This window comes from Corylus avellana, chromosome ca7 (genome assembly GCF_901000735.1).
Source record: "Corylus avellana chromosome ca7, CavTom2PMs-1.0".
NCBI classification, from domain to species: Eukaryota; Viridiplantae; Streptophyta; class Magnoliopsida; order Fagales; family Betulaceae; genus Corylus; species Corylus avellana.
This window is the reverse complement of record NC_081547.1, coordinates 10,012,514-10,027,770: the sequence shown is the minus strand read 5'-3', so window position 1 is coordinate 10,027,770 and position 15,257 is coordinate 10,012,514. Positions and strand designations below refer to the sequence as shown.

General features: G+C 33.6%; 2 protein-coding genes across 3 annotated transcripts; one reads left to right on the top strand and one right to left on the bottom strand.

The window, feature by feature from the left end:
• The first annotated feature begins 1,553 nt into the window (after nucleotides 1–1,553).
• LOC132186337 (casein kinase 1-like protein 2) lies at nucleotides 1,554–7,426 on the top strand. Of its 2 annotated transcripts, none has more exons than XM_059600256.1 (14): nucleotides 1,554–1,948; nucleotides 2,041–2,081; nucleotides 2,714–2,783; nucleotides 2,893–3,041; nucleotides 3,139–3,234; nucleotides 3,327–3,397; nucleotides 3,655–3,716; nucleotides 3,849–3,912; nucleotides 3,996–4,080; nucleotides 4,179–4,305; nucleotides 4,554–4,636; nucleotides 4,704–4,767; nucleotides 5,189–5,346; nucleotides 6,834–7,426. In XM_059600256.1, exons 1-14 carry the CDS (start codon nucleotides 1,873–1,875, stop codon nucleotides 7,125–7,127), a joined length of 1,440 nt encoding a protein of 479 aa, XP_059456239.1. In that variant the 5' UTR covers nucleotides 1,554–1,872; the 3' UTR covers nucleotides 7,128–7,426. The 2 variants fall into 2 exon arrangements, with proteins under 2 accessions (XP_059456239.1, XP_059456240.1); XM_059600257.1 differs by having other exon boundaries at nucleotides 1,555–1,948; nucleotides 5,204–5,346.
• Nucleotides 7,427–10,843: 3,417 nt separating this feature from the next.
• On the bottom strand, nucleotides 10,844–11,306 carry LOC132187849 (uncharacterized). The gene is made up of 2 exons (XM_059602283.1): nucleotides 10,968–11,306; nucleotides 10,844–10,861 (listed from the first exon to the last, which is right to left on the bottom strand). Exons 1-2 carry the CDS (start codon nucleotides 11,304–11,306, stop codon nucleotides 10,844–10,846), a joined length of 357 nt encoding a protein of 118 aa, XP_059458266.1.
• Nucleotides 11,307–15,257: the final 3,951 nt, after the last annotated feature.

Genomic DNA, 15,257 nt, shown 5'->3' with positions numbered 1-15,257 from the left:
GTCTGTTTATAATTGGTCTGGAGCTTAATAAAATCATTATTGTCCATAATCTCACGTAATTATAATTATATATTTCATACAATTAAAAAATTATATATTTATTAACAAATTAATTTATTTTTAAAAATCTAAATATAAACAATCAAGTTAATGTTTGTTTATGTAATCTTTTTAGAATAAAAGACAAAAACATTAACCATCATGGCATCTTTACACATATATAAAAGCTTTATCTATTTTATAGCAACTATTGAGAATTATTTATTGACAAAATATATGACCTGGATATGTAGAAATGTAGAGAATATTCTAAGATATTCCAACAGACTATATGTAATCTGACTCATTACCATCTCAACTGCAGCCAATTATATATACACAATATTGTACAACTCATCATGTTCAGTTAATTACGGATTTAAGAACCATTGAAAGTAAATATCTTTATTATGTGTAATTTATAATCCCAATCAAAAGTTGTAATTTATGGATCACAAATTCTGTGTTTGATAAAATTCTCTTCTTTGGCTTCAAAAGATTAAAGCTCTTCATAATGATTTCTCTATTGATGCTCTTTCTCTGTCTAAATCTATAAAGAAGGTTACTATTGAACATTTTTCAGTTTGGAAGACTAAGCTTGCCATTACTGTGTGCCAATTTATGTGCCACCGTCTTCGATGAGTAACTCAATCGGCTGAAAATCACGTCTTATAAAGCGAAAATCACTAGATCGAATTTCTCTCTTCCCTCTTCCAGTGTAGACATGTAAAAAAAAAAAAAAAATCCTCATAACACATTGACAAATATACCCAAAATGTCAGACTACAACTACCTGAAGAATATGATACCACCCCCTGTGATTGCAATCATACAAGTTACAACTACTTCAACACCCACTTTATGCTTTTACATTTTAATTGTCCCTTTAAACTAATTTAAGTGCTTATGAAATTGCAAAGCCACACACTTATATAAAACTTTTAGTTTAAAAATAATAATTTTTAAAGGCCTATTTTATTAATTTTTTCGGAGACCACCTTTTGGCTTGGGTCCGTCCTTGATTGGTTTTTTTTTTTTTTTTTTGACATATTCGCACAAGGAGAGAGAGAGTGTGAGATTAAAATTAGTGATTTTCACTTCATGAGACGTAGACCTCAACTGATTGAGCTACCATTTAAAGACCACCACTAATTGTTGTAGCTATTATTTTAGATATAATTAAGGGGAGCTAAAAAAATAAATAAATAAATAAAAAAGGTTTTCAATTTTTAAATTTGTCAAAAAAAAATAATTTAGGTATTTTTTCTTTTTCTTATTTTAGCTTCTAAAATTTATTTTTACCCCTTAGCTTCGTCGGTAACTGTTATAGCTGTAGTAGCTGTTTACCCACTCACCAAGAGTACATATATGGGTATATACTAGTTTCGGAAATTAACTACGTTAAGAAACGCTCAAACTACGTCGTTTGGACGCATAAACGAGCAAACAGACAAGAAAAAGAAAAAGAAAAAGAAAAAGCCTATAGCCTATATAGGAAATCTCGCTTCGGTTCCGTCAAAGCGCTGTGCTTGTGTGAGAGAGATATCAGAATGCCTCCTCTCTCTCCTTCTTCTTCGTCGTCTTCCTCTTCTTCTCGCTCCCTCTAACCCTAATTCCCATTACCAATTTTGCCCCCGCTCTTGTACCTGTATTTACATCCCTGTCCCACGCCACCCTAACATCTTCTCCGCCGACGATTTTTTTATTGTTTCGTCGGGGCCTCGACTCGGTCAAGGCTCTGGAGGTCCCTGATTCTCCAATTTTCGTGGAATTTTGGGGATTAGGGCTTTGACTTGGAGCTAGGCTTCGGTCTGATCGTGGATTGTGGGAATTATGGAGCCACGAGTTGGGAACAAGTTTCGACTCGGTCGCAAGATCGGTAGCGGATCGTTTGGAGAGATCTATCTCGGTATGTAATTTAATTTTTGTTTTTGTTTTTTTTTCTTGTCGTATTGTTGCTTTTTCAGGTGAACTTCGTTTATTTTGTGGAACTGTTTTCAGGTACTAATATTCAGACGAATGAGGAGGTTGCGATTAAGCTTGTGAGTTATTCATTTATAATTTTATCTCTGGAATTCGTTTGCTTTTGTTCGTGGATATCCTGAATTATGAATTTTGCTCGATAAATTTGCTCCAAATTCATGGAAATGATGCAATTATTTGTATGTTGTTATGGTTTATTTTTGTGGGAATTTCTCGGCTGCTTAATTTTATTTAATGAATTTTTGGTATATTTGGGTAATTCGGTTATAAAATGGCGGGTTAGAGTCTAAATTGCTGTGTTGTTTTGTAAAATTTATTGCTCTGTGGGCTAGATTGTTGAATAAGGGATTTTTCGATTTCAAATGTTTGCCTTGATTGCTTTGAATTTGAATTATTTGTTTTGTAAGAATAAGTGACTGGGTCGCGAGAAAGTAAGTATTGACTGGATGATTGATTTGGGAGCGTAGAAGTTGCTTTGCGTGCTTGTAGAGTTCTAGAAGGTTAATATTGAGAATTTAATAATATGCTGAGTCTGATTTTGTCCGGTTTTATGCTGGTGAAACTTTTGGTTATTGCTTGGCCATGTTTATGTAGATTCAGCACCTACACATTCTAGAATGCTAATATAATGAAATTTTGGAATGCATATGTTCTGATATACGTGAATTCTAATACTGTTTATTTGACTCAGGAAAATGTCAAGACTAAGCATCCCCAATTGTTGTATGAGTCAAAGTTGTATAAAATACTACAGGGAGGAAGTAATGACCTTTATTGCTATCCTTGTTGCTTCGCAATTATTTTTCCTCAAATTATGGTACTCATCTTTCTGAAGTCTTTATTGGTCTGCAATTGTTCATATTTTGGCAGCTGGAATTCCAAATGTAAGATGGTTTGGCGTTGAAGGAGACTATAATGTTCTTGTGATGGATTTACTGGGACCCAGTCTTGAAGATTTATTCAACTTTTGCAGTAGGAAATTGTCCCTTAAGACTGTACTTATGCTTGCAGATCAGATGGTAAGGTTTTCTCTACTTCATATATATTCTTCTAGAATTTCACATGCATTACATTTTTGGTTATCTCATGGCAATTTAATCCTGATATTCCCCCCAGATCAATCGTGTTGAGTTTGTTCATTCCAAATCATTTCTACATCGGGATATTAAGCCTGACAACTTCCTTATGGGTTTAGGGAGGCGTGCAAATCAGGTTTTACTGTTGATCCCTCTTCTTTCTTTAGTTATTGATATATGGTTTTATGTTCTGTATTGATGTATTAACTGATGTCTACTTTCATGTAGGTCTACGTCATTGACTTTGGTCTGGCTAAGAAGTATAGAGATGCTACAACTCATCAACATATTCCTTATAGGTTAGTTGGTTTGGATTAGGTTATATATGACCTTGGTTACACATTCCTGGGGAAAGAAAAAGGGTAAAAAAATATACATGGTTTCACCTGTAATGGTTGCCATTATATTGTGCTCGGTTGTTAATTTTTTTGTTTTGTACTGTCAAAAATTTCAAGATCATTATAAGTTATCTGATTTCCTTAAGCTTTCATCCAAAAATTTTAAGTAGTATTTTCACTTTATTTAGTTAAATCTGACATGCTTATATATTTCGCAGAGAAAATAAAAATTTGACAGGAACTGCAAGATATGCCAGCATGAACACTCACCTTGGCATTGGTATAGCTATATTTTTTTCAGCTTTTTTTTACCCTTTTATTTTAGCTCTTGTGTTTATTTTAGCTTTTTCTTTAGTATTTGTTCTGTGCCTTGTGGTTCTGATTCTTGGCCATGTTGCTTTTTGCTACACAGAACAAAGCCGTAGGGATGATTTAGAATCACTTGGATATGTTCTTATGTATTTCTTAAGAGGAAGGTGAGGATTCCTGAGCCCCAATCTTATATTGTGTTGTTAATACATTCCATAGTTCTTTTGGTTATGACTGTATGTCTTTATAGTCTTCCTTGGCAGGGACTGAAAGCTGGAACTAAGAAGCAGAAGTATGAGAAGATCAGTGAGAAGAAAGTATCAACTTCTATTGAGGTAGATTCATGCTGTAGAGTAGTGTTATGAATAGATGATGTCATTTTTGTAGGTCAATAATATGTAACTGACTGGAAAGGTCATTGTTTCTTCCTTAGGCCTTATCTCGGGGTTATCCTACAGAATTTGCTTCATACTTCCATTATTGCCGGTCTCTACGGTTTGATGATAAGCCAGATTATGCTTATCTCAAAAGACTATTCCGTGACCTTTTTATTCGTGAAGGTTTGGACTTATTTTCTGCTGTACTGTTCTTTTATTTCACTTGCTCAAATGACATAATAATAATGATCCTAATTTTTCTGTTATCTTAACAAATAGTCTCACCCAAAGATTTTGAATTTTAATGCCTGCTTTATCGTTCGATGTTTTAACTGCTCAAATGATATGGCAATAATACTCCCAATTTTGCTGTTACCTTCATCTAGTCTTATATTTTTGGAGGTTCAATTTTTTCCCCCAATTGACTGCAGGCTTTCAGTTCGATTATGTGTTTGATTGGACCATTTTGAAATATCAACAATCCCAGATTGCGACTCCTCCTACTCGTGCTCTTGTAAGTGACTCTCAATGGCTTTAGAAAAGGTTGTAAGTTTTATCTTATTTCGTTTATCATCCTACAGGGTCCTGGTGCTGGACCTAGCTCTGGCATACCACCAGCTACTGCAAATGCTGATAGACATTTAGGTAATTATAGTTCCCTCTTTCTCTCTGCTCCTCCCAAAACAATGATGTTGTGCTCATATTTGTAATCCTCTACAATGGTAAACAAATTCTATCCATGTAATGTTTAGTTTTCAACATGCATTAAGCTTTTTTTTTTTATTCCATGCTTCCTTTTGTTGGAATCTGATGGCTGTTTCGTGGGGGATATTATAGCTTCTCATTGAATCCTCAAATATTCATCTATTTTTAACTTTGTTGGGACAAAGTGGCTCCCCCAGCGAAGTGGTGTAAGTGGATTTAGGTTTTTTTTGATGAGTTCAAACAAGGCACAGATACACTCAACACATTTTCATTTTGTTAGGTTTTCCTTCTTGGCCTATATATAATTTTCGAACATGTAACTTTACTCTCCAGTATTTGGTTAATAATGGTTAATCTCTAGTGTCATTCATTGCAGGTGGTGAAGAAGGTAGACCTATTGGTTGGTCTTCAACAGATCCCTCTCGTAGGAGACACTCTGGGCCAGTTGTAAATGCAGGAAGCCTTTCTAAACAGAAAAGTCCAGTTGCCAATGATCCAACTGTAGCTAAAGATTCTGTGGTATGTGCATTCTGATTGAAGCTATATTTGGAAGAGTTTTCTGCTCCCTTTACATGTGCTTCTAATTGGCCAATATGAGGATTTAGTTCACTTCACTATATTACACATTTTCTTTTCATACCTTTACTTGGTATAACCCAGTAAACCTCACCTAGATGCCTCTGATCCCCGTGAGATTGATGTGTTTTTCTGGGGTTTTGGGTGACGATTTTATGTCAGATTATGTAGGCAAAGTGATGGTATTCAAGATGTAGGTTACTTATGTTACTTAAGTGGAGATGGTAGCTTTCTTTTGACTTGTGGACTAGAATTTTTAAAAAGTGTGTTTTTCCTTTTCTAGTTAGGTAATGCTATTGTATACTCCCGGTGTACTTTGAGGCGTCTTTACGCTTTTAATAAGACTGGTTGTTACTTATCAAAAATAAAAAAATAAAACAACTTAATAATAATTTCATTCTGTTCTGCTACCCTGTTAATGGAGTACGTATTTTTCTGTTTTTCTTTTTCTTTTCATAAGTGGAAGAAAAATACTGAAAAAGGTTAGCACACAATCAAAATTCAAAAACACTGGAATTATATTTGAGAAAGAAACCAACGCTAAAAGGAAATTAAAGAGAAAGAGTAGACAAAATCCTAAGAAAAGTAAAATGGATGAACAAGTAATCTTCACCCTGCCTCTGCCTATTATTTGTATAAAGCTTGCCAAAAGTTCCTTTGAGCACAAATAAAACCACACCCTCTTCCTTTAATTTGGCTATTGCATTCCACTAAATACACAAAGGATCTTGTGCTATTGGCTGCATAGTTGCGTCTCCTACCAAATTTTCCATGCCTCTGGAAAAGCATCTCAAGATTGATCGAGTAACCTCGTAAACATCAAATAATGAGATTTTTGAACTTTACACTGAGCTAGACGATGTCTGCCACCAATTATATTTAGTTATCACAAAAAAATTTGTGAAGGATAAAGTGAAGGTATTCATTCTAATGTGTGTTTTGAGAAATTTAATATGATCTAATTAAAACAATCTGATGAAGGGTTCATTATCTGATTTCTGGTAAGTCTTTAAGGTGTCGTGTGTTAGTTTGCTGCTTCAATTCTTGAGAGGTCATTTTGTGCAAAATTGCTCTATGTTAGGACCGTTACCAGATTTGCTTTTCAGGTTCCTACTTTGTTGGGACTAACATTTTGAAATGGCCGTATAAAAGATCTTAGTGTTTTGAAACCGCTGTCTGAAATGGACTCTTTTTTAAAAAAAAATTCACCCATTGTTCTTCTAAACCTATCTCCTTTGGTTCACCAAAAATAACTGAATTTCTGCAAGATTGAGTATGTTGTAGTATGTCATGGCATATGATAAGCACCAATTACTGCAGGCTTAGTTGTATAATCATAATGAGTTGTGTTATTCTTTTGCATGAATGATATTGCAGTTTGGTTCTAATTTTTTACTTTAAACTACTTGTTTGTCCTTGGATTCATGCAGTTGTCTGGTTCTAATTTCTTGCGGTCAAGTGGATCATCAAGGCGAGCTGTTATGTCTAGCAATCGTGATGCAGCGATTACTGGCAGTGAGGCTGACCCTTCTCGCGTTGACACGACAGATGGAAGCTCTGGAGCTTTTCGTAAAATTTCTGGTGTGCAAAGAGGTTCACCTGTGATATCATCCGAGCACCGTACATCTTCCGGTAGAAATGCTTCAAATATAAAGAACTTTGAGTCCACTCTTCGGGGTATTGAGACCTTGCATTTTAACAGTGATGAGAGGGCACAGTATTAGCAGCTCCCCTTATCAATGCCTTGCCCATGGAAGGATCCAAGTGGAGGCGAGGGCGACAATTTCACACTATTTCTCGTGAAAAAAAAAAAAGGGAAAAGAGAAAACTTTCTACAATATTCTGCCTTACTGTTCGATGTTGTGTTTTGGTTTTTTGGTTTGCCTTTTTACTTTTATTTGGTTGAAGGCAAAGGCTCAAAATACACAAAAACCATCTTGTGTGTAAATAAATGTAGACATTAATGTTTAAGATTATGATCCACTGCCAATGCTTTTGGTATGGTTCCACATTTGGGTTATTATTTTTTTTGTAACATTCCTGGGATTAGTGCCCATTTAGCAAGAAAATGCCGGTCTTTCTTTTGACATAAAATAGTTTTTGGATTTTTTTTTAAGTGTTTGGTACGATTGAAAATTGTGGTTGAACCGAAAAGATTTTTGGTTGACTAGGATAACTTTTTTTAATTTTTGTAAAATAGTTTTTCCTTACTTTTTGTAAAGTAGTTTTCTTTTTTAAAATTGTAAATTATTTTTCAAAGTTTGAGTTTTTCTTTAAATCGCCAAAGTTTGTCAGACCAACGCAAGATGTTAGATTGTCATGAGAGTTTGTTCGAACTTTTGCTGAAAGCTGATGGACCCTTGTTGGAGTATGTTGGAATCCTTAGTCAGTCGTTGAAGTTTGTCGAAATTCAGTCGTAGGAGTTCGCTAGAATTCAACACCGGTTGTTCCCATTGTAGGTTGTCGGAATCTGGCATGGTGTTTGTTGGAAGTTGCTAGCTGTTTTTTGTTCATTCATTTTTCATACGAGCCAAACTTCGAAAAAAAATTCACAAACGAAATCCAAATAACGATTTTTTAATGTCAAAACAATTGCCTAAATACCTAATCCTAAATGCTCGTAGTTGTGGGCCTTATGCGAGAGAAATAGTCGTATGTGTTGTGCATCACCTGGTTTAACCCATTAGTTTGACTTCGCTATTTACATGACTTGTAAATTTGTCATGAATTCAACATGAAATTTGTAGGTTATGTTTGAGGGGTTTGATTTATTTAATTAAATGTGTTGGGATATGATTGACTTATATAGTTCAGTATCTATATCTTAACACAATTCGAATCCAATACACAAATATGAATCACTACTACTACATTTTGGGAAAATTTCTTGAGTGGAATTTCCACTTGTTTCATTCTCTTTGATATGTTATTTTTGCACTCGATTAAATCAAAGATGGGCGAGCTTGTTTGGGCGGTCTTCAACCTCTACCATTCTAGTAATTTATGTCTTGCTATTCATCAAACGTTGATTCATTTTGTTGCATTAATATCCTTCAATTTTGAGTATTATTGCTTGAATTAAAGGAACTTTAGATTGTATTTGATTGTGAAATTAAGACCTTGAGTTGAAGGCCTCTTTTGCGCTATTTGGGTTTGATATGGTAAAAATCTTGGTTAATCTCGGAGATTTTTAATTTGAATAATGCTATTTATTTAGTAGATTCTTATTGATATACAATTAGATGATGTGCTAATAAAAATCAGCCATTGAATTAGTACTTGTAAAAAAAAAAAAAATTCAAAATCAAGTACTGATTTAAAGGCTATTTTATTGACATGACATTCAGTTGTATGATAGTTAGTATCTACTAAATAGAATTTCTCTTCTAATTTAAAACATTTTTTAAATATATTTGAAGAACATTGTTTTGATGAATTTGATGCTTTTAATGGTTGATAACAAGAAGAAAAATGTTAAACTTATAACTCGTTTACAACTTGTTAAGACATGTCAGCATGTGATTAAAGAGTATTGTTATTTTTTATTTTGTGTAGCTGATGTGACTCTAATCATATGCTAACTTGTGTCGGCGAATTGTAAAAAAGTTGTATGTCTAACAATAGTTAGGGTTTGCATTTTGTGGCTAATGTGACTTCAATCTTGATAATTTCTAAAAGAAATAGGAAGTGATGGCTAGAATGAGGTTTGAATCAAGAGCCTAACACCCCACCAAAATAAGAGATCCATAGTCTTTTATTAGTAAGTTTAATGGACCTGCACGTAGTGGAGGTTCCAAAAGCTGTTTAATGGCCTGAGTTTGTTCTTTCTCTTTGACTGTTTCTATTTGGAAAACGACAATACCTCTTTTATCAATAACTTCTTTCTGATGATTGTTGTAGCTTTCAAACGGATCAGCGTCTTGGCCTGCTTCAGAAATCGCATTATGCGGCCTCTTTCTTAACTTTTTGTGCAAGATACAATTGATTGAACCCTTTTTTTAGCCCATTTCCTATTTGTTGTTCTTCGTTTTCGCATTATATTTTTATTTGGACATCTTGTTGGAGAGCCCACAGCCCCACACCCTCTTAGTTTTTTGTTTTCATGTAACCATTTTCTCATTTGATTAGGAGAAAAACAACGTAATTATCCCTATCAAGGGTAGTGAAAGTAGACAACATCATATGGCCCCAACCTATCGATGCCTGGGCATATCATAGTCTCATTTGATTTTTTTTCTCCAAATTGGAAAACATCCTCCCTATAACGTTTTTCCCCTATCAATTACAAAGATAAAAAAATAAAAAAAATAAAAAACTATAGACTCTGAACATTCTGCAACTGATATATGTAATGTAAATTATTAGATGCTCTAGTATAAAATCTGCTATGGTTAATTGGGCACGTTCTAAAAAAACAAAGAAAGTATTCACATCGCTTCAATAAATTTGCTCTTCATTTTAGCGCAAAAAAAATCACATTTTTCTATTTTAGTTTTCTACTTTTACCAAAACACTCATCAAATTCTCTATTTTAGTTATCAATTCTTACTATTCTATTTAAATACTGGTTCTCAAGTATTTCTTTATTCTTTATCGAGAGGGAAGATAATGTTAGAAATTAAAAAATGATTTGTTTTTTTACATTTGGCGAGTGACCATACTCGTCAAAATTTGTGAGCACCGCCAAATATTTCTCCAAATTACCGAGCCAAATGTTACTCTTTTTGCTCTCATTTTAGCATCAAGACTCGCCAAAATAACATTTGGATAGCTAGATAAGAATGATCTAGCACTCACATTGGGTTAGTCAAAATAGCTATTACAGTATTCAGCAAATTTGTTGAGTGACAATGCTTAATATGATTCTCTCCTCTTTAGGACAAGTAAAAATAGATAAATAAAGAAGATTTTAAATGGAATATATTGAAAATGAATATCTAAATTTCAAAAGTGAGTAGCTAAAAAATAATTTGTGCTCTTTAGCTAAATTGGGTAAATTCTAGTAAAAGCACACGTGATTCTCAATTCCTCAAAGACAATTTCTAAGGAAACTCTTATCCTAAATGAAAGAGAACAAAAACACATTTGGCTGGCTTCAACCCCAATCGATTTTTTGGAGACAGAATCACCCCATGGAAGATGTTGACAATTGTAAACATCTTAATAAAATGGAAGAAAAAGTTCTTATAAAGGACCCAGAAAAGAAAATATCTTGTTAATTATCTTGAACATTCAATTGCTGATCTTTTTTGTTATTTCCTTCTTTGTCACAGAGAGTTGAATGCTATTATAAGAAAAGTAAGCAAATCTTGTGAATGATATTGAAACATTGGCTTAGGAAATTAATTAAACAACAACAACAACAAAAAATAGTTTTTAGAGTAAATAGTCTATTTAGTATTGCTATGGGGATTCAAGATTTATCAAACACAAGAGAATTTCACATCCACGGCAACCTCTGTAAAACACAACCCAAATTGGAAGTGAAAAAGAAGAACATAAATACATATATGTATATATATAGATATAGATATATATACCCATCACCGCCATCCATAGAGCACCTGGGTGTAGGATTTCTTGATCCACCGGAAGCTTTTCCTCAGAGACCCTTTCACCTTCCCCTCCACGGCATACACCTTATACCCAGCAACCCTTTTCTTCCTCTGCAATTCGGGATCGTTGAAGCTCCAGCTCTTCGAAACAGAGCTCCCAACGCTGCTTTTCCCTTTCTTCATCTTCACCTCATTTACTATCTGGGTCGGCTGCGCCGATGAGCCGGCATAGTTGACGCTGAAAGACCTCAGATCCTGCATGCTTGTCGCCGCAGTTCTGCCGCCGTAGTAGCTCTCAATCTGCATCCCGCCGCCATCCCTGCATGACTTGGATCTGAAATCCTCCATGTGAAGGAATTGACAGGCTCGAGGATGGGCGAGAGAGGCAGGGGAGGAGAAGATGGAGGAGCTTGTTGGGTTTGCTTTTGCTTTGCGGTGTGTGTAATTATTATTATTGTTGTTGTTGTTATTTATTACAATATATATATTTTATATATATATATATTTGGAGTGGAACAGTTGAACGTGGTGTTTCCAGTGAATCCTTAAGGGGTGAATGGGTGATGGACTTTTTTTTCTAGTTTTTCATATATATTTATTTATTTGTTTAATTCAACTCTTGCATGAGGCTGCTCAGTTTGACACACGTGCAACGGTTAAATTTGACTTTTCAAAATGAAAAAGACACTAGAGAATTTGGCAATTCACCACACAAATTTGACCATGAAAAATCCCATCCTTAAATTCTTTGTTGTTGAAAGAGATATTATGCTTTTACGCATTCTTTCATTTTCTTAATTTTTTTTTTAAAAAAAAAAAAATTAAACATGCCACATCAGCAAAAAAAATGCTGAGAGAATACAAAATAATATTTCTCTTATCGAAAACGCTTTCATAAAAATAAAAAAGTCAGTGGAGTTTATTTTTAAATCTAAAAAATTACCTATTATATATATATATATGGTTCAACATAAATTATTTTCATATTTATAACATAGTGTTGAGGGTTAGGCTATTCAAGACAATTCTAGAAGCTAACCCAAATTGAATCACTATTTTGGAGCTAAAGTTTAATTAAAAATAGCTCACAAGATCTTTATAATCACTCCACTTATTTCATTGGGTTCATGGCCCACAAGGGGATATTGCGAGTCAAAGACAAGTTCCAACCCATGAGTTATCTTCTTACTTAAAGAAGTCAAAATTGCAATAGTGCAAAGTGCAAGCATGACAACATACAAGATTCATGTGAGTTATATAGATTTCTTGTAAAAATCCACTTACTCGTGGCTTATTTAAGCTTTCTGTTGACAGTTGACATTTCTGCAACAATGAACCAAGCTCATGAGTTGTTTGATTGAAAAAATTGAAAGTTTGAATTTAGAAGGCATAGATGTGATCCGGCAGCTCTGTTTTCACACTATGGCCATACATTGTGTAGCTTGGCACAATGAATGGGTTATGACAAATATGACACGATTGGAATAGTACCTTCCAAACATGCATGATGAGCAGAAGAAGCGCAGAAGAAGCGCAACGAGTTAAATGGTTAAACTTTAACTAAGTTACTTGAGCCTTAATAATAAGTCACTCTCAAGTATTATCAATTATTAATGCGCATTGGGAGTCTAGTAGCTAATGTCACATATGGATGTGCGGTGCACATCTACTATTACTGCTAAATGCACAACTATTACTTTTGGAAATGCAACTACTATTGTCATTACTGTTGGACGAGCAACTATTGTTACTGATGGATGCACGAAGCGCATCTATTTTTACTGCTGAACGTGCAACTACTGTTACTTAAGGATGCGCACAACACACACCTATCATTATTGTTGGACGCGCAACACACATCTGTTGGACACAGAGTTACTATTATTGTTGAACATGACATTGTTATTACTATTGAACACATCAATATTACTATTGTTGAATATGTATTTTCATCACAACTGGAACAACTATTATCATTACCATTGAATATACTCTTATCATTACTAATAAGATTATAATTACTGTTGTTGTTGGATCGAGTTTTTGACCATCTCATTTGAAAATCAATTGGTGTCCAGTGAGGGAAGTCAAATCTTTTTATGGCATTCAAAATCGCACCCCGCAAGATATCTAAGAGTCGTTCAAGTGAGCAGAATAGCGGCATTGTTAAACCTCAACAATTATTATTAAAGTTACGATTATCACTGCTTCTTAAACTAAACATAGTGACTATTGATCGCACTCATGTGGAATGTCTTGTGAGATTTTGAGCTTGAGTCTTTTGCAGGTCTATAGTGTTCTGACACTCACTCCCTTTAGTTGGCATGAGTTTTGGGATTGACTCCCATTCCCTCATTAAAAGAAAGCGGTGTTCACCTGATTTATGACACCTGATAAAAAATTAAAAAAGAAAAAAAGAAAAAGAAAAAAGCCCAATTCATAGAAGTATATTAGTCTACATCAAACTTGATTTCTTTTATACAAGTGAACCAACTAGAGTCTTTAATAAAAGGCAAATATTCGGTCAGGAATAAATCTTTGGCTAACGTGTGCTCTACGTTGTTTCATGATTTTGTTTTAAACCTCATACCAATTGTCTATGATTTTATATTCTCCAACCTACAATAATAAATAAGAACCAGAAATCAGTGGAGATAATATGAAAAAAATGGTACTTTATTATGGGCAGAATTTTCCTTTAAACTGGATTGGAGAAACTTCCTTCAACTCAGTCTATAAAAATAATAAGTGTTTAAAATATATGTATGTAATTTTTATATTTATTTTTGAACATATATTAATTTAATAAATTAGATTGGAATTGAATAAATTTCTTCGCTCCCGATAATTTAAATAAAATCACCAAGGAATATTTATTTTAGGAAGAAGTAAGAGAGAAATTTTAGAAACCAACCCCTTTGTTAAATGAAGTTAATTAGGTATTAAAATGGAGAGGATCATCAAGATTCCAAGGTATAAACGGTGACGTATAACACCAGAATTCCACCTATTTGGCAACAACCAGAAAGCGACTAATTTATTTGAAAAAAGAAGTAAAGGGGAAACATGGAGACATGGCAGATTGCAAATAAATTATTCGCAGAGTGCCCTTTATATCTTATGATGTAGATAGTTAGATACTTCTGAATTGATCTGCGCCATCTATTTCATCAATCAATTCTTTGATCATAGTTATTCTACGGCTCTCATGCTCTCCAAATCGATCTAGTAGCATGTATCCAACCAATTTCTCTACTCATAAGAACCGAAAGAGGCACTCTTTTTGCTCGTGGCATGTTTCCCTAGTCACAATTGAAAATAACGATATATTTTAAGCGATTTGATTTAAAATCACGTTTTTAGTATGTAAAATCATAATTTCAAATGCACCATAATACAACTAATTCATAGAGGAGTAAACATAGCAAACCTAGAATATAAAATTCTAATTAGAAAGAGAATTGTATTGGACCGAAAATGTATTTGTCACTATAAATTGAGTAAAGTTAGGATACTAAAACTTTTACTACAACTTCATTACGTGACAACTTATGTGTGACACTTATAGAGTTAATCACTAAGTAATTAAATTTAATTGTGACTGATGTGCAGGGGCATAACCACATTAGGAGGCCGTAGTTCCCCAAAATTATATATTTTTATGAGATAATCCCTTTAATTTTATTTTTTTACCGCATACAATTTATTTTTGTTTTGTCTGTCCTCCCTTGCCTAAAAGTCTAATTTCACCCCTGCTGATGTGGCAATATAAAGCTGACTTTCATCTCAATTTATAAGAGAAATGATAATGGCACAACTTTGATCAAACTTTTCTCTTATGTGGCCATTTTAAAAATAAATAAATAAATAAAAAATCTCAAATAATAACATCCTATGTGGTCCTTTTTTTATTTGGTTTTTTTTTAAAAAAAAAAAGTCTTTTTCTTCATAATAATGACCATTTTTACGAAGAAAAATATCATTTAAAAAAAAAAAAAAAAAGAACACATATAATGTTATTGTTTAAGAAATTTTATTTATTTATTTATTTGTTTTTTCATTTTTTGAAAAAATAAATAATCATATAAGAAAAAAGTTAATCAAAGTTGTCAAAAAGTTGTTTGTTTATCGTGCCTCAATTTATTAAAGGAATTGAAGTAAAATTGTAGAAAGAAACCCACACATCCGTTGCCACCTGTTTGTTTTACACGTCATGCCATGTTCTTGTTTCCCGAATGTTGTAAACTACGCGCAGCCATTTCCGAAAGCATTTATATTCAAGTTTTTCTTGGTGAGTAA